This window comes from Osmerus mordax, chromosome 12, assembly GCF_038355195.1.
Source record: "Osmerus mordax isolate fOsmMor3 chromosome 12, fOsmMor3.pri, whole genome shotgun sequence".
Classification (NCBI taxonomy): Eukaryota; Metazoa; Chordata; class Actinopteri; order Osmeriformes; family Osmeridae; genus Osmerus; species Osmerus mordax.
In genome coordinates this window covers 13,147,504-13,172,959 of record NC_090061.1, presented here as the reverse complement: position 1 = coordinate 13,172,959, position 25,456 = coordinate 13,147,504, and the positions used below count along the sequence as shown (strand labels likewise).

At 49.9% G+C, this 25,456-nt stretch overlaps 3 protein-coding genes across 10 annotated transcripts; all 3 read left to right on the top strand.

Moving 5' to 3' along the window:
• The first annotated feature begins 987 nt into the window (after nucleotides 1-987).
• smtnl1 (smoothelin-like 1) lies at nucleotides 988-4,765 on the top strand. Its single transcript, XM_067247868.1, has 6 exons — nucleotides 988-1,254; nucleotides 1,913-2,030; nucleotides 2,630-3,345; nucleotides 3,479-3,593; nucleotides 3,730-3,881; nucleotides 4,056-4,765. Exons 2-6 carry the CDS (start codon nucleotides 1,950-1,952, stop codon nucleotides 4,441-4,443), a joined length of 1,452 nt encoding a protein of 483 aa, XP_067103969.1. The 5' UTR covers nucleotides 988-1,254; nucleotides 1,913-1,949; the 3' UTR covers nucleotides 4,444-4,765.
• Nucleotides 4,766-5,213: 448 nt separating this feature from the next.
• LOC136954614 (zinc finger protein 2-like) lies at nucleotides 5,214-7,063 on the top strand. 2 transcript variants are annotated; one of them, XM_067248244.1, is made up of 4 exons: nucleotides 5,214-5,585; nucleotides 5,674-5,759; nucleotides 5,853-5,940; nucleotides 6,077-7,063. In XM_067248244.1, the coding sequence occupies exons 3-4, from the start codon at nucleotides 5,908-5,910 to the stop codon at nucleotides 6,875-6,877; spliced, it is 834 nt and encodes a 277-aa protein (XP_067104345.1). In that variant the 5' UTR covers nucleotides 5,214-5,585; nucleotides 5,674-5,759; nucleotides 5,853-5,907; the 3' UTR covers nucleotides 6,878-7,063. The 2 variants fall into 2 exon arrangements, with proteins under 2 accessions (XP_067104345.1, XP_067104344.1); XM_067248243.1 differs by having other exon boundaries at nucleotides 5,341-5,585; nucleotides 6,072-7,063.
• Nucleotides 7,064-7,984: 921 nt separating this feature from the next.
• Nucleotides 7,985-25,246, top strand: LOC136953754 (catenin delta-1-like). 7 transcript variants are annotated; one of them, XM_067247161.1, is made up of 22 exons: nucleotides 7,998-8,060; nucleotides 9,014-9,064; nucleotides 13,545-13,696; nucleotides 15,317-15,385; nucleotides 15,498-15,617; nucleotides 16,666-16,931; nucleotides 17,165-17,464; nucleotides 17,686-17,926; nucleotides 18,021-18,243; nucleotides 18,967-19,159; nucleotides 19,325-19,442; nucleotides 19,590-19,746; nucleotides 20,059-20,076; nucleotides 20,366-20,434; nucleotides 20,529-20,656; nucleotides 21,002-21,152; nucleotides 21,364-21,556; nucleotides 21,704-21,900; nucleotides 22,014-22,055; nucleotides 22,274-22,350; nucleotides 22,585-22,639; nucleotides 23,161-25,246. In XM_067247161.1, exons 3-22 carry the CDS (start codon nucleotides 13,550-13,552, stop codon nucleotides 23,226-23,228), a joined length of 2,832 nt encoding a protein of 943 aa, XP_067103262.1. In that variant the 5' UTR covers nucleotides 7,998-8,060; nucleotides 9,014-9,064; nucleotides 13,545-13,549; the 3' UTR covers nucleotides 23,229-25,246. The 7 variants fall into 7 exon arrangements, with proteins under 7 accessions (XP_067103261.1, XP_067103262.1, XP_067103263.1 ...); XM_067247162.1 differs by having other exon boundaries at nucleotides 22,585-22,690; XM_067247160.1 differs by lacking the exon at nucleotides 13,545-13,696 and having other exon boundaries at nucleotides 7,985-8,060.
• The last annotated feature ends 210 nt before the right edge of the window (nucleotides 25,247-25,456 follow it).

Sequence of the window (25,456 nt, the reverse complement as noted above, 5' to 3'; positions counted from 1 at the left end):
GTGTGTGTGTGTTGTCAGGGCTCCCACAAGTTGTTCTGCGCGGTCAATTTTTGGTATTGCTTAATGAACAGCTTGGCTTGGTGCTGCTGATCCTGCTCTGGCTACGCTGATGGTCAACAGAATCTCACCACTTGTATGTAACACCTCTACCCAGTGGCAGATTACTGCTAAAGCAAAAATACATTCACTCGGACTAGGGTTCTTTAGGGTCATTTATTATTTCAACACGAATAAATATTCACAGATAATTCTTTGAATTATTACCGAAAGGACCACTTTTGGTCAGGGCAGAGATACTGTGCTGCAGACAGAGTGCTGATCATACCTCGTCATGGAACATGTGCGCAGTGTGTGACGATCTCTCAGCAGAGACAGAAATAACAATGATCTTCAGTCCTAATCTCTCCCTTTGGTTTTCTCTCTCAAGCTCGCTGTCCCACATGCACACCCGACACACAAACACGCCCCACAGACTAACGTACACTACTTTAGCAGGCACATGTTAAAAAGTCAAGTGATACTAAGAAGGATGAAGTAATCAAGAACGATGATGTATAATGTCTCTCAAAACTAGAAAAGATCTGGCTTTCAGTGGGCTACGTTGTCCTATCAAAATAGACCCACACAGACCATGGCCAAGTGATCGAATGTACTAGAGAGACATACATAAGAAGGTGTTGACATCATTTGCAACCAGTAAGTCTCCAAAGAGTGGAGGAGAGGGTCAGGGGAGGCAGCAGGGAAAGATAATGACAGGGAGAGAAGAGGGGGGGAAGATAGATAGCTGTTTATTTTTAAAGCCATCTGTTTTGCGTTGAAGGAGAAGATGTGATGTTCAGGGAGCCATGAGTTGAGGAGAGTATGGACTGAAGGAGGGACTCTGTGGATTTTTTGGTTGGGGGGGTGTGTGTGTATATATAGCTTCAATGCTGTTTGGACCTGGTAGGATATTAACACTTCTTTGTGAAGGGGAAGGGGGACACAGAGAGAGTAAGAGAGGGATGTAAGGAATGAGGAAGAGAGACAAATGGCATAAAGGGGGACATTGTAAATCGAGATCGTGCAAATTCACTCTGACTGACTCATTGGACAGTTTTGTTTATCAACGCAGGACCGAGAGCCAAAGTAAAGGAAAGACAGCAAGGTGATAAGACACACAGGAGAGAGAGAGAGAAGTGAGAGAGCTTGGTCACTGCCCGGGATACACAGATACTGAACACGGCAAACTGGATGGTGCTGCAGACATCAGTCAAGGTAAGGACTGCATCGATGACACAGCCCTGCTCATGCTTCCCCATTAGTCTGTTTGGGTGTGTATGTGTATGTGTGAGAGAAAAACATCCAGTAGGATGTCAGTCAAGATTGATACTTTTAACTGTGCCTATATGTCTATTTCTGTAGTCTGTGCAATTATTTGGTCGGGTCGTTAAGTTTAGTTGTTGGGGACTGGGGTTTTGAATCCCCCAGGTTTCACTTGAGACAGATACGATTTGGTACGTGTTTATGTGTTTGTCCATGTGTTTGTGTGTGTGTACCCCTGGTTTCCATAGCAGTTGCAGCTGTCCTGGCAATTGGGCTGTGCCTATGTCACTGGTTCTATTCCTGGAGCCTAGTGTTCTAGGAAAGGTCATATTAAGTGCCGTGGAATCTTCACCAGGCTGGAGGGGGCAGGGGGCATCTTCTAACCGACACACCAGACAGGCCTGACAGAGACAGAGATAGACAGAGAAGAAAAGAGGGAGAGCAAGGAACAGAGCGACAAACAGACCGACACTCAGAGGCAGACAGTGAGACAACAGGGAGAGCATGTGACACAATAGATGGATCGAGTTAGCCATGAAAGCACATTGGTAGCAAAGAGTAATCTGGTTTGACGTTTTCTTTATTTGCACATGTATTGCTTCTCTCGAAGGAAGGTGGACTTAAATACATAGGAAGTCAAACTAATCATGGATGAAGTATTAGTTAACACGAAGGATTCCGGGAGTGACCATGGAGCCAACCAGACGGATAACAACAATAACAATCAGGTGGGTTAGCTAGCACTTACATATTGCGAAAAGTACTGACACAGCCTAGCTACATCGCATACATACAAACCCATTACAGAAATAGCCTACTTAAACTGTGAGTTGTGACTTAAACTGTCACTCAAAAAGCAGACCGACATACATAAGTAACAACATAATTTATTTTGCTATGTCACGTATTATTTGAGAGCGGTGTATTAATGGAGGGGTCAGGTATGGCATTTTCAGCATGGGGGATACAGACAGCATGCGTTAGAGCTGGGCAACACCTGTTCCACAGCCAAATGCTGATGAAGAATGTTGCACTGCTCTCCACGGACACCTCTACTATTTCTTCTGATGAGTCACTACCAAGTCATGACCTGGTGTGACACCTTGGTTCCTGGAGTGCAGCATTTGTAATAATGTAACGTCACTTACGGTAAGCTCCAATGCTATCCCATTCTGAAAGACCAGTGAAGATCTAGGGTATTTGAAGTAAATATGTTATTATGATCGAATAAGTTAATGTAATAATGACAGTTTCCTCTACTCTCCTCCCACCCGCCACACGCACAGGTACAAGCACACAAACACACTCTCTCTCTTTCTGCTCTCAGACAGAGGGTGAAGTTCCAGTCCACGAGAGGGCCAACCCTGACAGAGCGTCCGTGCTGGAGGACACAGTGGGAGGGGATTCTGGGCGGGGGGCGGAGGCCGGTGGAGAGACAGTAACGGAGGAAGGCCCGGAGCCTGGTAATGGAGACCCAGAGGAGCGTGAGTCCGATGGTGGCCAGGCGGGGAGAGATGCGGGGGAGGAGGAGGAGGGGGGGGGGGCAAACCCTGATGCCGACAGATCGGAGACATACAGTCCCAAAACGCTGATTGGAAATAGAGCGGTGAAGGGAGAGGAGGAGAGGGAGGACAAGAATAGCAAAGGGCAAGAGGTGGTCACGACAGCCGAGATTGAGAAAGAGGGAGTGGAGGGGAAAGAGGTGGATAAAGACGGGGGAGACAACACCCAACAGGCAGGGGACAAGACAGACGGGAAAACGGAGGATGGGGGAAAAGGAGAGGAGGATAAGGAGACAGCACAGCCGGGGAAGACAGAGGGGGCGAAGGGATCGGACACCAAGAACAGGCAGGTCAAAGAGAAGGGGAAGATCAAGGAGGGAGAGAAGCAAGGGAAGGCGAAAAGAAAAAGCGGGGCGTGTCCTTCCCCTGCCACTCCGGCCTCTGCGCCCGTCTCGCTGTCCCGACCCCGCTCCTCTGCCCGCTCTGTCCGGCCGTCCACCAAAAAGGACATCATAGCCAAGTTCCAGCAAGGAGCACCTGAGTAAGTTCTTTACAGCCTATTAAGTGCACAAACTATATACTATCGATTAGCTGGCATAGGAGAGAAACCTACATGGTAGGGATGTCAATATAAATAACAAATATGATCTTATTTTCTTATTTTTTTTTATCAGGACGCCAATTCCTCGTAACTTCAAACTGCAGAAGTCGGCTGCGGCGGTGGCAGGCGGGGCGTCGATAAAACAGAAGATCCTTCAGTGGTGTCGCAACAAAACACGCAACTACGAGGTGATCTCAGAATCACATCACTTAGACTCTGCATTTTGAACTCGTCGCCTGTTGACATCAATACCACAGGACATAGATGTGATATTCTTTCTGTCCTCCAATTTCAACCCCCCCCCCCCCCCCCCCCCACCTTCAGGGTGTATCCATAGAGAACTTTTCATCGTCATGGTGTGACGGGCTGGCGTTCTGTGCCCTGGTGCATCGCTTCTTCCCGGATGCCTTTGATTTCTCCACCCTGAAGGCGGAAGAGAGAGAGAAGAACTTTACTCTGGCCTTCAAGACAGCAGAGTATGGCGCTCAGTTTGTTTCCGCATGTGGAGGAAAGTTTGTGTCATGAAAGTGCGACAAACAGAGGGAGAGAGATGGTCTGTGCGAACGAGAGAAGAGTCATCCTATTCTAATGTTGTTGTTTTGCTCATCCCCTCTCATCTCTCTTCTGCTTTGGGTCTTGCCGTCCATCAGGTCCATGGCTGACTGCTGCCCCCTGCTGGAGGTGGCTGATATGATCCTGATGGGGAACAGGCCAGACCCTCTGTGCGTGTTTACCTACGTCCAGGCCCTGTGTCATCACCTCTCCAAAATAGAGAAGGAGAGGAAGGACAAGGAGGAGGAGAAAAAGAGTACAAACGAAGGAGGGGAGGAAAGTGGCAGGGCTACGGATGGCGAGGAAATGTCCACTGAAAAGAAAGAGGGAGGGGAGAATGGGAAGATCGGTGGCCAGGAAAGAGAGGACAAACCTGACAAAGAGTTCATTGGGGACCAGAAAAATGATGAGGGAAGCTCAGCAGTGAAGGTAGTCGAAGAGGATGAGAAGAAAGACAGCCGACAGTTAGTTGGTGCACAGGCTTAGAACAACTAAGACAGAGCAATTCAAAAGACCAATAGAGATAAATATGCCAAGACGGCAAGGATAGGGTACTGTCTTGCTACTGTTTCATGTCAGTCTTACAGTTTGAAACTAAAATTGTTTAGATAGTTAGAGCACCGTTTGTGTGTAATTGACACGTCAGGTCTAATCAGCAAGCAAGATTTCTTTTAATTTGTGTCATGTTATTATTATTATTATTACGTAGCTATTATTTCAAACGTTACTATGCTGTGACTTTGTAGGCTAGTGGGATGTGTATTTTTGTCACAAATAAAGCGACAATCATTCGTTTTTAATTTACAATGTGTCCGTCAACAAAGAAGAAAACACAGGAAACTCGAAGTCTTGTGAGTTTGGTCTTTGTCTCAATATACAATATACTTGTAAATCCAACGATTGCTAATAAACGAGCATTTAACAGATCGTTAAAAACACTTCACGTTAAAATGTTAGTGTTTGAGTATTCGGGTCATGCGGAAAAAGAACCACGGTTGTGCTCACTGTTCTGACACAGCAGCCCACTGCTGAAGACAAATCTCCATTGAACGAAATTATGATTTGAAATGTGATTTGACTTACTCCGAACCTTCCGATGAACACGAGCCCATTACCGCATGTTTTTTAGGTCTTGTGCGTGTTTACGTTACCAGCAGATTCGGCGTTCGTTTCTCACTAGTTACAGCTGCACATCCATTTGTAGGATTACGGTGGTGAAGTGTTCTGCTATGACCGGAAAGGGCTTTGTGTACAGCAGGGCAGATAGGCTACTCGATGGATAGTGTTGCTTGGGTGTCCTCATATTTTTGTGTTTTTCTATAATATCTTCACACTATCAATACGAACAATGCCGACGTATTTGTCATCGGTGCAAACACAACTTGCATCGATTATGGACGTGCTTGCGAGAGCAGCCGTTGCAGAGATTAGTCAGCTCATCTCCGAGAGCTCAGCAGACCTTCGGTTGGAGATCTCCCGCAGCATAAAAGAAAACGAAGTCCTGAGGACGAGGATGAAAGTAATGAAGAGTGAGCTCTTTGCCCTACGGCTTCAAAAAACGAACGCAACACGGGCCGGTCGGTTCTCTTTTAGCAAAGCCCTTTGTAGACCACGTTCAAGACTGGCAGGTAGGCAAGCAAGTCCCAGTGCACTTAATAGGCTTTGAATTTAAGAGAGGTTTGATGACTACTTTTACTTATATAAACTTTTTCCCAGTCGTAGACAAAATAGAACGCCATGGAAGAAGTAGTCCCATTACAATAACAGAGGATGAGAGACATCCGACCACTAATAAAATCGAGGTTGGTAGCCTTCCCGATCTGATCACTCACTGCCTTAACGATTAGCCTAGCTGAACAGTTCAACAATCTCTTTCTCGCTCTATTGTGGTTCAGTCTACAGATGTGGAGAGCAGTAACTGCCCTGATGTTATCCTAATCAAAGAAGAGGATGGACCTGAGGTTAACTTCAGACAGCATGCAGGTATACGAAGCTGGGAAACATGGAGCTAAATGTTATCACAAAGTCGTAAGGAGATGAACTAGGCTATGATAAAACACACATGTTAAAAAATGTAAGAAAGTCAGTATTATGATGTTCTTTGTTTCATGTAGATCAGGCCCAGTCCCAAAACGAGGAGAATGTGGCACAGTCGGTTGCTATGGGAATGCCGGAGCTCAACCCCTCCTCCCTGATGTTGGGTAACGAGGGGCCGTGTATTGTCAGCGTCCACAGTGGAGAAGATGTGGCCCAAGGCCCGGCGTGGGCGGCCCCTGAGAACTCTTCTCCCTTCACACAACCGGATCCACAGAGGTTCCCTAGTCTTGCACCCATCCACACTGTCAACCATGGCACCCAATCACAGCAAAGCCATGATGCTAGCAGAACCCAGATGACAGGGATGCAGGGCAGTGGGGAGGCTCAGAGGAGAGGAGGGGCCAGTGGGAATGTAGACCAGGCTACTACCCTGGCAGCCTCAACAGAGATGACCCCAACCTCATCAAACCTGTCCCGGTACGAAGGCTGGCAACTGGGTCTGGATGTGAGAACAGCCCAGCACCATCAGTCACCCCTGGCATGCAGTTTCTGCGATAAGCGTTTTTACCGGCGCTCGGATTTGGCGCGGCACCGTACTATTCACACGGGGGAGGTTCCCATTACCTGCCACTTGTGTGGGAAGCAGTTTGTCAACAAGACGACTCTGAACGTCCACATGCGTATCCACACAGGGGAGAAGCCCTTTGTGTGCTCGTTGTGTGGGAAGAGCTTCACACAGAACGGCAGCCTGAAGATCCACATGAGGACACACTCGGGGGAAAAACCCTACGGCTGCTCCCACTGTGGGGCCAACTTCAACAACCCTAGCAACCTGCGCAGACACATGGTCACACACACAGACGAGGGGAACATGGCACTCTGATAACTGCCAGCTCTCCGCTTTCCAGCTCTTCTGTCTAATTGCCTTTTAATTGCCCTTTTCGATATCTCTGTCCTGGATAATGGGTTTTGGTGTATGTCCAGGTAATCAATGTAAAATGCCCTTAAACTGTAGCTTTGTGTTTTTTGTTGTTGTTTTTCTTTTCTTCAATAAAAATGTTTTATTTTTCTTACTTTTTCACTTCAATTTTGCATTTGGCAAAATCATACAGGCTTGGCTCAGTGGTAGAGAATTTGACTGCGGATCAAGAGATTACAGGTTCAAAACCCCCCTATGTTTCACTTTGGTATGGAATAAATACGTTATTACATTATTAGTATTACTGTATATGTAACAGTATTGCGGGGGACCAGAATTTTTTTTTAAAGGTTGTTCCTCTAGAGTGCAGTGTTGCCTCTCCTTCGTTGCTATGTGGGTTAGGGTTACAAATCTTGAAAATTGCGGGGGACTCTCCAGGAAATTGGGGAAATTCCTTGCATTGTTCCTTGTTCCCCCAGCGCAAAAGGTTTCTATTGTTTATCTGGATTCCTCTCATTTGATTTATTACTCAAACTTCTTAGCTTTGTGCTTCTGACATAAACAAGTAGAATATAGATTTCTCAAGTCCATCACACCCCCACCCCCTTATGTGAGAATGGGAATCTAATTGAGAAACAATTCATTTTTTTCTATATCAACAATATGATAACTAAACAGCTGATATGACTGATCACATGATTGGAACCTCCTTGAATTGAGAAATACATCCAATAATGCACAACTTCCCACTATTATTGGGAAATGTGTTGTGTGTGAGTGGATGTAGGCCTATATGTGTGAAAAGAAGGTGGTCTCCGCGGTTTCATCTGGGTCGTTATTAGGTCTTGGGAATGAAGGGTATTAATCATCCGCTTCATCAGCTGTCTGTAATGGGCACTCGTGTTTGGACAAGAGCAACATGTAGACTCATTCCGCAACCTGTGACACACCTGTAATAGGACAGGAATTTCACTGGGGCCATTGGTGACCGTACGTATTTACGGTAAAAGGCTTGTTGAGCCCGCCCTCCTCGTCCCGACGCTTGGCTTCAGCCTAGCTAGCTTGAAATACCAGGAAAGGAGGACAGAAAGAGGGGAAAAGCGAAGAAAAGATACGCGGAAAGGCCCAGAGAATAAAATACGTCTGGGTGAGTTAAATACACCAGGGGAACATATATTACTCCCCTTTCACTATATTCGTCGCTCACAACTAACACAAACATTGCAGCGGCTGCAAGGAGTGGTCAGAATCATATCAGCACGACTTATTTAGCCTGCCGTCTGATTCCTAGTGGGGTAAAACGCCCTGGCCTGCGTCTCGACGATGTAAGCTAGCACTAGCTAGGCCGGTGTTTGTTAGCGTAAGTGTGGACAGAGAATGACCTATTACCAGATTGGCTAGTAATACTGGCATTTAACCAACAAGCTAAGGTTTATTTCGACATAAACATCATTGTTTGTGGTGCGCTCTAGATAGCTAGCATAGATAGCTGGCAGTCGTATTGTATGTTAATCTGGCTTCACACCAAAATATAACCCAGGCTAGCTCGCGTTAGCTATAACAGCATGCTACGACGAGCCTAGAAATGTAACGGGTGTCCAGTCCAGTTTCTGGTGTCGTCCTACCTAGCTAGCAACCAACTCCACAAAATCTGAGTGAATACAATGCTGTAATTGGAAGTCTAGGGCAATTTTTATTTGCGTTTTATGGCGGTAGAGACTTCATGTTCATGAAACTACCTACTGACTGAAAAGCTATCGCGGCATAGGCTGAGGGAATGAGAGCGAACTTAATGTTGCTTGCTTGCACACACACTGCTGCTGCCGTGGTCTTTTGTTCGAAAGTTAGACTTGCAGCGATCAACTTCAACATAATTTAATTGGAAAAACTTGTATTGCTTTTCTAAACCACCAAGGGTCGCTCATTCATGTGTAATATGTGTAAAATATGAAATGCGTCTATTGCTTTTCGATTAAAGAGGGATAGCCAAAGTAATTTGATTGTTGACAAGGCGTGTGTGGTTCACTGCGAGGACTGTTATTCCAAACACTGGAATTGCAACAACAAGATCTCTCATTAGTGTCGTCTTTCTGTTTTCAGTACTCCTGAGAAAGCGCGCAATATTGTTAATCTACTATACACCTGCCACCGGTAAGACCAATTGCTGTTTATTGTTGTTCTGTATAATGCTTGATTTAGCCGTATAATCATTAGTTTAACAAACAGATCTATATAATCCACGCCAAGCATTTGAAACTTTGACATACAGGTTGCTGTTGTGGGTGTGGGGTGGGGGTCTACAAGTGAAACTTTCCCACAGGCCTCATTATTCCCTGCTAGTTAACCTGTTAGGTAGGTCCTGAATGAACTTGTTTGGGCAGTGAGAAGGCGGGGTGATGTCAACTGAAGTGTGTTGCATATGGGAATAGTTTCTGATGTTTGTGTTGTAAATACAGTATGGGGGTCAGTATTGATGTGTGTGTGCGCACGTGCTGTGTGGTTTGTCTGGGTAGGGAGATGCTGGTGTGATCCTCGCTTAACCAGTTGTGCGTGTGTGTGTGTGTAGTGCAGGTTTTGGCCTACTCTGTCATCAGGTGGTTATTGATATCAGGAGTGACTATTCTTAATTCCACAACAACAAAAAAGCTTCTGTGATGTTCCACAGGTGGAGCAGGTGGTCAATGTGGCATCAGTAGTTTTTTGTTCCTGGGAGTGAGCTTGCACAAAGCCTGCCTGCCATCCACAGACTGATATGAAATGCCTATAATATGAATAGGACTAGTAGGGGTTTCAAAAGTCCCCACTGATGGTTGATGTGCTAGTTGAGTGTGTGTCCATTTTGAGGAGGTGCATTAGGTTAATCTCCTCTAAGTGGACAGAGTGGATGTTTGTGTGTATGTGTGCATTAGGCTGTAAGGGGGGGGGGGGGGGATCAGCTGTCTAATGCTTCAATCTCATTACCAGCCACACTTTGTTAAACCCATACAAATGGCATTACATCGAGTTGGTAGCATGCACCATGGGGAGTTGCATTAGAACTGTATAATGGTTAAACGACACACGGCTTGCTACACTTCTTGAAAGCGGACAGAGGGATTTGCTTGCGAGGCAGGTGTGCACAGCCAGGCTGGGGTGTCACAAAGGCCATTGTGTTTGTGATGTTTGAACCCAGGCTTTGTTGTATTCTGATATCTACTAACGGGGGTGAGTCACACTTAAGTGCTGTGACCGACTGACAAATCAGACGGGACGCAAGTGACTCGTGGTGTGTCACTGCCAGATCAGATGTGTGTGTGTGTGGGTGTATCGCTGACCCTAAGGCTCTCTGCTTCCCCTTCGCTGACATTGTGACCGTGGGATGACAACACAGCCACGTAATGGAACGACCCCATTTCATTGGTTGTTGTCTCTGTGCCCTATATCTTTGGATCCAACGGTTGGTATTGATTGGTTGGTCAACATCAGAGGAAGCGAGTGGTTTGACGTGAAACTTGTGGCTAGGATCCGAAGAGCTTTGACCACAAGTAGGCAGGAGAAAGAAAAAAAATGATACTGTATACAGTTCTGTACTGGGCCCCATCCACTATGAATCCCTGCTGCGCGTATCTGATCCTGTTTAACAAAGGGGCTACATTGAAATACAATACCAACATCAACAGCAGGAAACACTCTGGGATAGATGACACTGGTAGGTTAAAGTTGCACTAGGAAACATTCTAAAATAAATTCAAAGATGAGAAACGGCCACCCAAATTCCTCCGCACCAAAATTGAGACAAAGGTTTTCTTTTTTTTCACTGAAAATCTTACCCAGTGTACCTTTTTTAAAGGCTTAGCTGTGGTGGAGACTAGTATAGCCCCTGGCCCACAGTATATATGTGATTGACCACTGGCAGCGCTAACGCCTTAAATGTAGTGGCTTATGTAGAAGACAAATGGTAATGGTGTTTTGTGGTGGAGCAGGCCTAATGGTACAGAGTAGTTTAGGCCGTACCATAGACAGGGGTTTGTACTGGAGTTTCACATAAAGGTGTGTCTCCGCGTCCTTACTCATCCCTGATGGAGAATCCATAACATCCTGTTACTCAGGAAGCTGGGAGGGAGGGGGGGGGGGGGGGTATGAGGTAGGGCTGTGTGTTTGTGTGGGGGGAGGGAAGGAGAGGCAAATTGTTTTCATTGTTTGACGAAACCCACAGCTGACTTCCAAAAGGCGTCAAGGCCAAAACTGCTTACGCCACGCTTACTGAGGAGCCAGTGAGGACTTGGGGTGCAGGTGCAGGGAGGATGGGCGCTTTTAACACAACTTTATAGAAACGCACCGAACGTGCGCGCACACACACACCACACACACACCATCCTGTGCGACTGCGTTGCGAGTCGCAACTTGCGACCACATCTCTTTCACACTTGTGGCTCACTAACACAAACTCCTTATTGTTCCTCTGGTCTTTCTGACAGCTGCACATTCCCCACCTCCCTGTGGGTAACACACACACGCGCTATGGAATTACAGGGACACAAAGGACTGAGAAGCACCAACGGAATATGACATTTTTAGACTCCGGTGTGTTCGTTTTGGGGTGTGTGTGTGTGTGTGTGTGTGTGACTGGATCGGTACGACCTGCCAGGCTGGCCTTGGGACCTTGGTGTGAGCGTAGCCAGGAGCGCTGGGTCCTACTGGGAGCGTTGTTTTGTCTCCAAAGGACTCTGTGTTGTTTGGTGACCCACCGCAATGTGAGGAATGCTAGTTGCCGTGCTTTTTATCTTTTAGTTAACACCGCTGTCCTTATCTGTCCTCTCCTCCTCTCTCGGCCTCTCTCTCTGCCTCGCTCGGCCTCTCTCTCTCTCTCTCTCTCTCTCTCTCTCTCTCGGCCTCTCTCTCTCTCGGCCTCTCTCTCGCTCGCCCCCCCCCCCCCCCCCCCCACTGCTTCTGTCTGTCTTTGTTTTCCTGCCCTTGCCTCCTCCTCTACCCCCCCCCCCCCACTCCCCCCTGTCTCTCTCCCTCTGACAGTGGTAGATTGTGGTTTCTGTGCTCCTGTCCTGGCTTTGCCCTTATAAGGGCATATTGGTTATGGTTGTGCAGGTGGGGCCGTGAGGCTTTGGCCTGACCACTGGTGTGTGTGTGTGTGTGTGTGTGTGTGTGTGTGTGGAACTTCATGTCCTCTCTTAGATCGGCCTCTGCACCCCGTCTTTTTCTTCAAAGAATTTATATATATATTTTTTTTTTTTGAAAACCTCTCTCCTTGATGTAAATCTTTTTCCCTTTCATCTTCCCTTCTTCTCACGGCCTGTGCTCCTTTTATCATGTGAAAGTGAAAACGAGGTAGGCTACTTCACCCCTTCGTGAAGTAAGAGAAACATGCATTGTGTGTGTGTGTGTGCGCGCGCGAGTGTGTGTGTGTGCGCGCGCGTCATCAGACAGGGCAGGAGCAGACGAGGTAGTCGGAGGTCCTGTTGCTGCCGTTGAATGGGCAGTCCCACCTCCTGACGTCATCACATTCCTCTCTGGCCTTATCAGTCTCGTAACCGTGACACACCGGAACACCTTTCTCAGTCTCTCTGACGACGCTCTCAAACGCACCTGGTGCAAGAGGTGTAAATGCAGGTGCCTGTTTGTTGCCTAACCACAGCTCCTACTGACAAGCTCTTGGTACCTTTTAATTTTTTTTTAAAGTTGTGTGTGTCTGTCACAGTGACACAGGCAGACTGAAAGGCAAAGTGAAATTTCGTCACCTCCCACCCCCTCCCTGGACTAACCGGTTTGACTTTTGGATGTGTCGGAGCCTGTCAACAGTGTGCTTGTGTCAGTATGAAAAGAAGGAAAAGGGAAAGAAAAAAACGCCACCAAACAACTTTGAACGAAATGGAAACGGTCAGAGATGTGGAGATCAGGTTCATGAAGAATGCAGCAGATCTTAGACTGCCTGTCATAGTCTGTAGTGAGCCAGGCATCTACCGGCGGGAGGGAGGGAGAGCCAGGAAGAGAGGGGCAGGGACCTGGGAGAGAAGCAGCACCGCTGCCCTCTGAACAGGAGAGACGGCACCGATGGCTCATGGGAGTCGTAGTTCCTCAGACCGTGCTGCTGACAGGAGCTGTAGTTTCCCCCAGAAGCCCTGAATGAGCTGCAGTGTCTGCTGCTGTACCAACGTTCGCAGCAAATGCGGGTTTATCCTGCTGTGGTCTGCTCTCTACAGGCTATCTATACGCGTGTGTGTGTGTGTGTGTTACTGTGAAGTGTTGCTGGACTATTCCATCTACCCCCCTTCTCACTGTCCTTTTCTCCTCCCCTCCTGTGTTCTCGATCAGCCGTGACTTTGGCTCTCTCCACCCCCCACCCACCCACCCCCCCCCCCTGTTTTCTCGGCTCGGTGGTTTGGTGACCTTCCACCCATGAGCCCCGCCGCCAATTAAAGCCCCCACCTTTGACCTTGGCCTGACCTCTCACCTCTTCTCCACAAAGTCACGCCCCCTGGTGAAGGTGTGTATCTCTGCTCGGGTGACCTTTTCAAATGATGACTATGCACAGCTGCCTGTGTGTGTATGACGTGTGTGTGTGTGTGTGCACGTGTGTGACTGTTGCAGCTGTTGGCGGGGCCCTGAGCGCGTGCGCGTAACGCCTCTCTCTCTGTAGTGTGCATGGAGCAGTGCGAGAGCGCTGCCGCCCTGCTGGAGTCAGTGAGGGAGCAGGAGGTGCAGTTTGAGCAGCTGACTCGAGCGCTGGAGGAGGAGAGGAGGAGGGTGGGCCTCCCCAGCCCCTCGTCCCGCCCCCTCCCCCACACACAGGTAAAGCCCCCCACCCCACCCCACCCACCCAGCCCAACCTCCCATCAAACCCTCCCGTCATCCCAATTCCCACCACTCCTGTTCCTCCCCCATCCTGTGCCCATCCCGTGTTCATGTCCCCCATCCTGTGCCCATCCCGTGTTCATGTCCCCCATCCTGTGCCCATCCCATGTTCATGTCCCCCGTACCCACAGTCGTACCACCCCAGCTCCCCCTCTATTCATGCCCCACCCGATCCCACCCTCCATTTGCACCAGCCCTGGTCCCCACCCTGGCTCCTCTCTAAACCCCGCGATGAGAGGTTAGAGACCTGCCCTTCATCCTCCGTGTCTCCTGTGTTCATCCATCCATCCATCTGCTCATTCGTTCATCCAGCCCTGCCGCCCCCTTATCATTTGAAGCTCCTTTAATCCTCATCCCTCCGCCCCCCCCCCCCTCTCTGTCCTCTCCTCCGCCCAACGCTGGTGTGTGTGTGTGTGTCTGCATGTCAGTGTGTCTCTCAACCCTCATCCAGTCACACAGCATCCCGTCTGTTGACATGCTTTAGCGTGTTCAAGGTCCCATCCATCATACATCACACGCCTCCCCGACACACACACACACTCACACACACACCTTGTTGGAATCCCAGCTATTCTCCTGTGCGTCGCTGCATGCTCAGTGTGTCCGCGCTCTCGCCGTAAGTAGCCGGTCTCCTGGCCGGACATGCAGCCTCTAGCCCCCGGTCCATCTGTTCACCTGATCCACCCTCATTAAAAACCGTCCATCTCCCCGCCCTGCTACTGGTCTGTGAGTAGCAGTACCTGCCAGTCAGCGTGTCGGGACATTATGGGATGGCGTCCGTCCCCGGTATTTGGAGTGGATTATCCTGCTCTCCCGTGCTGATTGTTCCAGTCAGGGTCAAGCTAGACATGCTAGAACTGGAGTTCGCAGCATGTGAAGGAGGGAGGGGAGAAGGAGAGGGAGGGGTAGAGATGAGGAATGGAGGGGGGGGGGGCGTTTGGGACACTGAACATGGGAAGTCCTCGTGTTCAGTGTCACACTGGGGTGATGATCTCTGTCACAAGCACCCACGTCCTCAAGTTCCTCTTGTTATGATTTAGGATGTTAAAGGCCAAACAGAGGGGCCGAAGGCCCTGGACTCGTCTTGCTTTGCTCACCTAACGCCACTGCCTGCCCCCTTGTGGACACAGCAGGTGCTGCTAGACATTTTCCTTGAGTGAAGCGATCGTCACCGACTGGTCAGCTAAAGGTTGTTGGTTAGTCCCACCTTTCACTTGGTCAGGATGAAATGGTCTTGACACATCATTAGTAGCTAGCAAAGGACCTCCCACTTCCTGTTTGGTGTTCCTGTAAAAGGAGGAGAGAAGGAGGGGAAAGATGCATTCCTAAAATATCCATCTATGCCAGTGAGTCAGCAACCATGTACGACTCTTCTAGTCTGGTCACTTAGAAATGTGGTGCGTCTGCAGTATTATTGCAGTATTATTCTGGTTATAGGCAGACGTAGGTCTGCTGCATGCCCTTACCAGAGTTTCAAGGAGTCTCTCTCGTACGGGAGTGCTTGTGTCGTGCCTGTCAGGACTAAAACGTGTGTGTGTGTTGTTGTTGTTCCCCCAGAACGGCCGTCTAGGTGATGCAGACATAGAGCGTCTGAAACTGACTGACGGCTATATAAACGGGACCCAGGTGAGCGTCTGCGCCACAGTGTCCCCCCCCCCGTCGCAAGTCTGTGTGAAATTCTGCGAGTGTGTGAGGGAACGGGTAGAGTAACGTGTGTGTGTGTGTGTGTGTGTTCCAGTACAGGATGGTGGACCCTGCTCACGGAGCTCTCGATGAGAGCTACACTCCAGAAGACGACTCCCAGGAAGCACACTCTGTGTTCTCAGAGGAGGGCACCGCGCGGCGGGCTGACAACGGGGTAGGAACACACACACACACAGGGCTTTACGCTAACTTTTTGTGCAGGAGCACATGTGCCCCCAAGTGGAAACACTTTAGGGGCACAGACAAAATTTAGGGGCACAGTCAGTTTCTGTTTTTAAAAACGTTAAACGTTGAATCGTTATTAGACTATTGAATTAATTGCACAAAATTGACCGGAAACAGGATTGGTTACTTATTTATTCATTACATCTTCATTTATTACTTTTTTGTATTCATTGTAACATTGTTTTAAATTGACTGGCCTGGCTAAGCTTTGTAGCATGGGTGTCTTGATCTTTTTCCAGCTGACAGCCAGTTTTCAGCACATTTAGAGGCATCAAACATTTCCAAGGAGGGCACCTCTGTACTGATCCAAATGAGTTCATCTATGGTGGATGGGTTTAAACTACTCATTAATGGGAAATGTCGTTTTTATGTTGTATTTGCTCTGGTGTTCATGTAAGGTCGCAACTGCGCTCTTGGTTTTCAGCATGGCTTGTGTTAGGACAGAAGGGGACTCAGTTGGGGCGTTAATTTTGTTGACGGAAGCATTGTTTACGTTTCTATTGTTGAACTCGTGTTTATTTTGGTATGTGCAGTGTTGGACGTTAGTTTGCTTAGTTTGATTGTTCCCACTGAGGGTGAAGGTTAGCTGGCTAGATCGCTAGCCAGGCTGTAGCAGCGCAGGACAGATGCAGTAGGCTATCACAGGACGCAGCCTATGAGGTTTATCTGAGTCACGATTATTAGTAGTTGGGGGAAAAAAAGGAACAAACGTTTCATGTTCCATCTCCTCTTCTCACGTAACTGACAGCTGCAATAGGTTAAAAACATTTACTGCACGTCTTTGGTTAAAACCCGCCCAGTTTTCTGAACCGACTAAGACATCCTGCACTCTGAAACCCTCCTTCCCTCCCACGCTGACCCGGTCATCCAGCCCCACCCTCCCCACAAACCCCCCCCCCCTACCGCAGCGTTACAGTCACCTCCACACGTGACATCCTTCTGTCACCTCCCGCTGACCTCTGACCCTCCTCCCCCAGATCAGGAAGGTGGTGACCTCTCGCACCGTCCTCCCCGACTCCATGTCCATCGACGGGGGCCTCTCCGTGTCCGGCATGGGCGGCTACAGCGCCACCCTGGACCGCGCCTACCGGCAGGGGGGCGGGGTCCCTGACTACCCCATGGCCACTGTGCCCAGGAACTACCACTACGCCCCCTCGGGGGGCTACGACGACTACAGGCCGGGGCCTCCCGCCGACACCTACGCCAGCCTGAGCAGAGGCACGCGCATGGACGACAGATACAGGTGAGGGCCGGGCGTAGAGGGCCGACTTGCTCTCGACCCCCCCAGAGCAGCCCGACGACGTCCGTACCATTGTCGGTCAGGGGAAAGTCCTGTGGTGCCTGTTGTATCGATGACACGTTTGTCTTCATTGTTCTCTATGAATCATCTCGTTCCCTCCCTTCCTGGTCTTTCTTTCCTCTCATGTTGGCCGTCTTTCTTTCTCTCTCGCTCGCTCTGTCCCTGCCTCCCTCCAGGCCCATGGACGGTTACAGGACCCTGGACTCTGGCTACCGCGCCCCCAGCAGGCAGCAGCTGGACCCGTACGGCGCCCAGCCCCAGGTGAGCCGCGTGGTGCGGGGCGTGGGCAGCGCCCTGGAGCTGGGGGGCATGCGCTACGCCCCCGCGCCCTACGGCATGGAGGACGACCAGCGCAGCCTGGGCTACGACGACATGGACTACAGCATGGCGCCCCCTCCCATGCACCCGGGCTACGGAACCATGCCCCGGCTGGGGGGCGGTGGCGGCCCAGGCACGCTGGACAGACGCAGGCTCAGGTTGGCACACACACACACACACACACACACACACACACACACACACACACACACACACACACACACACACACACTACATGATGTGTACAATATATATATATATATATATATATATACATACATACATACATACATACATACATACATACATACAGACAGACATTCACCTGTTGTGAGAACCCCACATCTGATCTCCCTCATCCTCCCCCGCCCCCCCCCAGGAGCTGTGAGGACACGCTAGACGGCGACATGGGCGGAGTGGACCCCTACGCCTGGGGCGTTCCCATGGCGATGGAGCGGGGCAGCATGGCGTCGCTGGACAGCACCCTGAGGAAGGGCCCTCCCGGCTCCTGGAGGCAGCCCGAGCTGCCCGAGGTGATCGCCATGCTCAACTACCGCCTGGACCCCGTCAAGACCAACGCTGCCGCCTTCCTGCAGCACCTCACCTTCAAGAACGACAAGGTAACACGCGCGCGCACACACGCGCTCCTTCACCCCTATGTAGCCATACCAAGGTAATATGTCCAGCGCTGATGTCGGGTGTGTGTGTGTCCAGGTGAAGTCGGAGGTGCGGCGTCTGAAGGGCATCCCCTCCCTGGTGTCTCTGCTGGACCACCCCAAGAAGGAGGTGCACCACTCGGCCTGCGGGGCGCTCAAGAACATCTCGTACGGACGCGACCACGACAACAAGATCGCCATCAAGAACTGTGACGGCGTCCCCGCCCTGGTCCGCCTGCTGAGGAAGACCAGAGACCAGGACCTCACAGACACCATCACAGGTACCCCTGTTACTGCTGATGCTAGTACTGTTACTACTGCTGCTGTTACTAGTACTGTTACTGCTGCTGTTACTAGTACTGTTACTGCTGCTGTTACTAGTACTGTTACTACTGCTGCTACTAGTACTGTTACTACTGCTGCTGTTACTAGTACTGTTACTACTGCTGCTGTTACTAGTACTGTTACTACTGCTGCTGTTACTAGTACTGTTACTGCTGCTGTTACTAGTACTGTTACTACTGCTGCTGATGCTAGTACTGTTACTACTGCTGCTGTTACTAGTACTGTTACTACTGCTGCTGTTACTAGTACTGTTACTACTGCTGCTGATGCTAGTACTGTTACTACTGCTGCTGTTACTAGTACTGTTACTACTGCTGCTGATGCTAGTACTGTTACTACTGCTGCTGTTACTAGTACTGTTACTACTGCTGCTGTTACTAGTACTGTTACTACTGCTGCTGTTACTAGTACTGTTACTACTGCTGCTGTTGCTTGTACTGTTACTGCTGCTGTTGCTAGTACTGTTACTACTGCTGCTGATGCTAGTACTGTCACTACTGCTGCTGTTACTAGTACTGTTACTAGTACTGTTACTACTGATAGTGTAGTATTACTGCTACTATTAGGACTACTGCTATATGGTAGTGTTTGGGCTACTACTGTCAGTACCCCAGCCACTGCTAGGAGCTGGGGGTGACGACGGCTGCGTCTCCTTCCAGGCACGCTGTGGAACCTGTCGTCTCACGACTCGGTGAAGATGGAGATCGTGGACCACGCCCTGCACGCCCTGGCGGACGAGGTGATGGTGCCCCACTCGGGCTGGGAGAGGGGGAACGACGGGGGCGAGGAGAGCTGCAAGCCCCGGCACCTGGAGTGGGAGACGGCCCTCACCAACACAGCTGGCTGCCTCAGGTATGGAGAGAGACCGGGGGGGGGGGGGGAGGAGAGGGAGAGAAGGCGTAGAGGGAGACACAGAACTGGAGGAGAACAGGGGTATTGAGGGTGAAGAATCGGCAGAATGAGCCACGTCAGCCAGCTAGCTGGAGTGTCGCTAGAGTGCTGTTCTCTGCTTCTCAGGAACGTGAGTTCAGAACGCAGCGAGGCCCGACGCAAGCTGAGGGAATGCTCGGGATTGGTGGACTCTCTCATGTACATTGTCCAATCACAGATCAACCGCAAAGACGTGGACAACAAGGTATCCCGCACTGTGCTTCTCCAGAACTTCTCAATGTAGCAAAAGTGACCAATGCATGAGCACTGTACAGGTACATTTGATACTTAACCTTTTCCCCTCCACACCCTCCCTCCATATCTCCTCTTCTTCCCTCCCTGCCTCTCCTAGCTGGTGGAGAACAGTGTGTGTCTGCTGAGGAACCTGTCCTATCAGGTGCACCGCGAGGTCCCCGGCTACGAGCGCTACCTGGAAGCCACGCCCCTGAATCAGGGCCCTGCCCCCAGCGCCAACAAGGCCAGCTGCTTCGGCTCGCGGAAGGGCAAAGGTCAGTCGCAGGGCTCTGTCAGGTCCCCCCGGAGAGAGACGCGGGGCAGGACAGGGGAGGAGAGAGAGAGAAAGAGAGACGAGGGCGCAATGTTGTCTCGAGAGCAGATTACGCACCCAAATGCGTTTTGAAATCGTGGGGGGGTGGGGGGGGGGGGGGGGGGCTTGGTTTCGGTCTTGTGGACGGGATTGGTTTGTGCTTGGAAGGTGGCGGTGGCACTCCCTTTATGTTTTCAAACTTCTACTGTCTTTCTCTCCTCCCTCTCTCTCATCCCCCTCTCCGCCCTTTCCTGGGTTTCTCCTGTGTTTTTAGATGAGTGGTTTGCCAAAGGTAAGATGCTGTTATCTAGACGCACTAGCGAGTCAGTAGCCGTACTAACGCGGTGCAGATTCAATCTAACACACCAGCCGAGCGCTGTCCAGCCTGCTTGGAATCCCAGTAGATTTGCACTTAATCCTTAGTGCATGTGCTCACATGATATTACTAAACAGCTCCTGGAGGGGGGGGGGGGGGGGGGGGGACAAAACGAAGTATAACTTAAAGCTCGTTGTCTTGAAAGCTTGACCTCCAATGACTCTTTTTCTAAATGCTTCTCCCCCCCCTCCGTCTACCTCTTCAGGAAAGAAAGATGGAGACGATGGAGGTGCAGATCAGGTGGACATTCCCAAGAGGCAAACGCCCGCCAAAGGTGGGTCTCCAAATTCCAGTTTCTCCTGGAATATTCAATACGGGTTAGCTCTTTCTAGTCTTCCAGTCTCATAATCCTCCCGTGTGTGTGCCAGGCTACGAGCTGCTGTTCCAGCCCGAGGTGGTGCGTGTGTACACCTCCCTGCTGCAGGAGAGCCAGAACCCGTCTGTCCTGGAGGCTGCTGCCGGGGCCGTCCAGAACCTCTGCGCCGGCCGCTGGACCGTGAGTCCTCCTCCCCCCCCCCCCTTCCCCACCACCGCCGCTGTGCGTCACCCCTCCTAAAGGCACGCTCGTAGGAGCTGGGTCGGGCTGTTAGGAGCAGGGCTGAGAGTTTCTCCGTTCCTGCTTTTGTTGATGTGTCAAATGAGTCATTTCACCGTGGGGGTGATTTGGAGGCTAGCCTTGGCAAAAACGCACGGCACATTTCTCTCTGTCGTGTCGTGTTCGTCTTCAAACTCGACTCGCGCGTACGACCAGCCTCCTTTTTTTTTGTTTTTTGCGAGCGACGCCTCGTGTACCGTGCATCGCTCAACCAAGGCTCCCCCCCCTCTCTCCCCCCTCCCCCAGTACGGGCGCTACATCCGGGCCACGGTGCGCCTGGAGAAGGGGCTGCCCATGATGGCCGAGCTGCTGGCCCACGGGAACGACCGCGTGGTCAGGGCCATGTCCGGGGCCCTGAGGAACCTGGCCATCGACAACCGCAACCGCGAGCTGCTGGGTAAGACCACAGGGTCGAGACGGGGGAGGGGGCGTAGATGCAGCCTTCGCACTGTTACAGGGAACTTTCACTCGTATAAATGCTCACAAATTCATGTTATTGTTTGGCTAATTATATTTCCCATATTACTTATTTCCAGTATATCGTAAAGGATTTTGAACCCTTTAATTCTCACTCATTGTGCCTTTCTGGTGCTCCTCTCCCCCCGCAGGTAAGCACGCGGTGCCCCACCTAGTGGCCGACCTGCCGGGGGGCCAGAGCCAGTCTGCCCGCGCCCTGTCCGAGGAGACGGTGGTGTCCGTGCTGAGCACGCTCACCGAGGTGCTCGGCAACAGCCTGGAGGCGGCCAAGACCCTGCGGGCCTCCCAGGGCATCGAGAGGCTGGTGCTCATCAACAAGGATGGGTGAGGGGGGGCCTGGGGGGTTGTGGGTGCCGTGTCGGAGCGAATCAGTGCTTCAATGGGCATCACGTGGTGGTTGCATCCACAAAAAAAAAAAAGTGTGTTACCACTGTGTGTTTCGTAACCGTGTGTGTGCGCGCGCGTCCACAGCAAGCGCTCGGACCGCGAGGTGCGCGGGGCGGGGCAGGTGCTGCAGCTGGTGTGGGGCCACAAGGAGCTGCGGAAGCCGCTGGAGAAGGACGGCTGGAAGAAGAGCGACTTCATGGTGAACGTGGCCCCCAGCACCAACGGCCCCAGCCGGGCCAACGGGGGCTACGAGGACAGCACTCTGCCGCTGCTGGACAGAGGTGTGTGTGTGTTTGTGATGAGAGAGGTGTAAACACACCTGTCAGATGTCCCCCTCAGTCGATGCTTCTAAGGGCCACGTTGTAACCGGGTTGTCTTGGTTCTTCCTCCGCAGGAGAGAAGAGGGACATCATCCCACTCAACGACCTAGGCCCTGGTGAGTGTTCTTAGAAACACACACACACACACACCAAAACATGCCCCCTCTTTTCAAACGAGCGCCGTCAGCCTTCTGGAACTGTTGCTCCTCATCAGGAGTCCTGACGGCGTTCTGTGTGCTTGACCTTTGACATGTGGGATGCCAATGATTCTCCACTGTTGCAGAATCCTCATCTGGGCTCAATACGGTTTCCATGTTTCCCTCCCTCTTTGCAGAAGCCTACTCTACACTGGACCAGAGGGAGAGGAGACACACTCTAGACAACACTCTGGATAACACAGACACTTTAAAGGTGACCCACACAACAGAGAGAGACCCTCACAAAACAAGGACAGATGTACACTCCCCAGCCCCCTCACTGACCTACACTAACCCCTATTCCCCCACCAAATCCCTTTCCAAACAATACCTTTCCACTTCTCCGGTTGACGTTCACCTCTCCCTTTTTTAACCGTTTCACTTGTTCACACTCGCTCTCTGTCTTTCTGTTTCTCTCTCTGTGTGTGTGTGTGTGTGTGTGTCTCAGCGAGGGGTCTATGGGGGCAGAAAGGGCTCCTTGCCCCTCCTGGATTCCTACGATGGTTAGGCCCCTCCCCCTCCCTCTCCCCCCTCTCTCTGCATGTTACAGCATGGTACGTCTGACTTCACGTCCTGCATGGACTCGGTCTCAATCTCTATCCAGAGGGCCTCTAGAACAGACCATTTTGGGGGTGGGCGGGGGGGGGGGGGAGGGGAAGACCTGGCCAAATGCTGGCTACACTTAAAAAAAGAAATATCCAATATGGGGGTTTTGGAACACTGATTTGAAGTCCATGAGTACTCTACTGTATACTGTAGTACCCTGGACCCTCACTAGCACTGGTATAGTATGTAGCTGTCCGTGTATAGCGATGCTCAATGCTAAATATATCGTTTTATGGATTGTAACCTTAGGTTCTGCACTTGGAAGTAAAGTTGTGTATCGTGTGCCATACTTATACCAAAGAATCAGTGTTTTTGTGTGTAGTTGTATGCTTTGGTGTGTGTGTGTGTGTGTTTTGAAATGCGTGCGTTACTGAGTAGACCTATATACTGATGCCTGTCCGATCTTTTCCACCAACAGAAAAATTGATAGTTTGCATCACCCAGAGTGGACCTGCAGGGTTCCAGCAGCCCTACCACTGCTACTGAAGAGAGGACCCAGAGAGACTTTCTCCTGCTCTCTCTTTAGCGCGCTCTCTCTCTCATCCACCCCCCTACCCCTCTCTCTCTCATCCTTCCCCCCTCTCTCTCTCTCTCTCTCTCTCATCCTTCCCCCCTCTCTCGCTCTCTCGCTCTCTCTCTCGCTCTCTCTCTCTCATCCTTCCCCCCTCGCTCTCGCTCTCTCTCTCTCTCTCCCTGCTCCACGAAGACAGTGTGGATTACAGATGAGGCTGGACATCCAAAGAAAGCGGTTGTGTTGCAATCAGAAGAGCTGATATTGAAGACACACACACACACACACAGACAGACATGAGGTTCATAGTAGCATCAGAAATATATATTCTCTCTAATTTAAATTATATTCCCTATCTCAAGGCAATCATATTTGTTGACAATCATAAGTTCTTTTTGTTTTGTTTTTCGGTTTCCACAACAACATGTTGGCGTACTCTTCATCGTTCTCCTATGTTATGTTGTCCTTCATTGTGAATCAGATTGCTGCCAACACCTGCATCCTGAGATCTAGGAGTTTTGTTTTCTAGTATGTGTAGGTAGGGTATAATGCTGTGTATATATAAAAAGAGGGGCATGTTTTGATTCGCGGAGGAATGTCTTGTATGCTTTGTAGGTTTTGGACTTAATTTAAATCAATCCCCCCCTCAAGGGATTGGCTGGTCAGGAAGATTTGAGCGACGATCGTCCAATAGGACTCGACGCTCATAGACGCGGAATGTTTGTGTTTGTTTAGGAGTTAACTTCCTCTCTCTTGTATGTTTTTCGCTGGTTGGACATTGGACGAGTAGCGTCCGACCAAGGCTGATGTGAATAAGACCTCTGAGTGTGTGTGTCTGTGTGGATGGATGATGAAGTAATGTGGAGTGTGTGTGTGGCTGTGGCTGTAATACCTTGTCATGCACCAGACCGTGAAACATATTTTCAAGGAACTCCTACTGCGAGCTTTTTTTCTACACCTGTGATACATTTTTACATTTGTTTGAATGGTATCGTTTTTCATTTATTATTACAGTACCAAGAGCCCCACTCTCACACACCGTGCCCCTTCCCCCGCCCTCCCCCCTGAGATAGTAACAGGGATGCAGTGTTCAAACACCCTGTGTCTGTAGGCACACCTGGCTTACTGCGACCTGTATTTTGACACACACACACACTACTGCCACTGTGGTAAACAGTACTGTTTACACGCTGTAATTTCTTATTTAAAACACCATTCTAACGACTACAGTACTCAGTCCACTATGCTACAACGATACATCACTAATTCCGTTATAATTCTGGCTACATTGCCATAGTCCCCACACATCTACGGCTGCAATGCAGTACCCCATTGTTGCAATAGACAAAAGCCCTTTGGCGAGAGTTGCAACTAACTTTCCTAACATTCTAGAATGGACTTTCCCTTGTGTAACCTGCGGAATGGAGAATCCTGTTGGTTCTAGAATGTTGAAATGGCCCATTAATTTGTCTATAACACTAAAAACTCAGTGCTGACGTTTATGGTATCGTAATGTTTCAGTCTGTCTCATCTCTACCGGCGGGAATAATTGGAAAGGAGGGCATGCCGTCACTCTTTATAACCTTGGGAGCATGGACCAGTCAGGGAAACTGGACTTTAGACAGGCTGGGAAAAAGCACATTTTGGTATATACTGTAATCTCTTTTAGTTTTCCTTGCATTCTTATTTCCATTTTGTCTGAGTTAATGTAGTTTTTTATTTTATTTTGGGGGATGGTCTGTTGGAGATGTGGGTGAAAGGGTTATGCAATCTGTTTTTATTCCACTTTTACCACTAATTGTTTTAAATGGCAAAAGAGACCAATCATCTGTTTTTTTATTATTGTTTTTCACATACATGGTTTCTGTAGTGTTGCCTGTCCATGTACAATATTGTACTTCTCATACATGCCTTGGCTCTGAAAAGTTGCATTTTTCAGTAAGAGTATGTAACTGGCAATACTGTTTTTATAAAATAAAGATCTTTTCTCAGACTAGATGTGTGTTTTGTGCGTGTTTGGCTGTGTACAAGCCTAGTATCACACACCGTGAGCTGGATCAACAAGTCTAATTAGAGATGCAGCTTGCACTAAAAGTAATCCGACTCCTCTAAATACACACACACACACACATTCTGTATGGTCGGGATGCAGTCATGTTATGCATTTCAAGTGAACAGACCTTTTAGCCTTTTTGCTCCATTC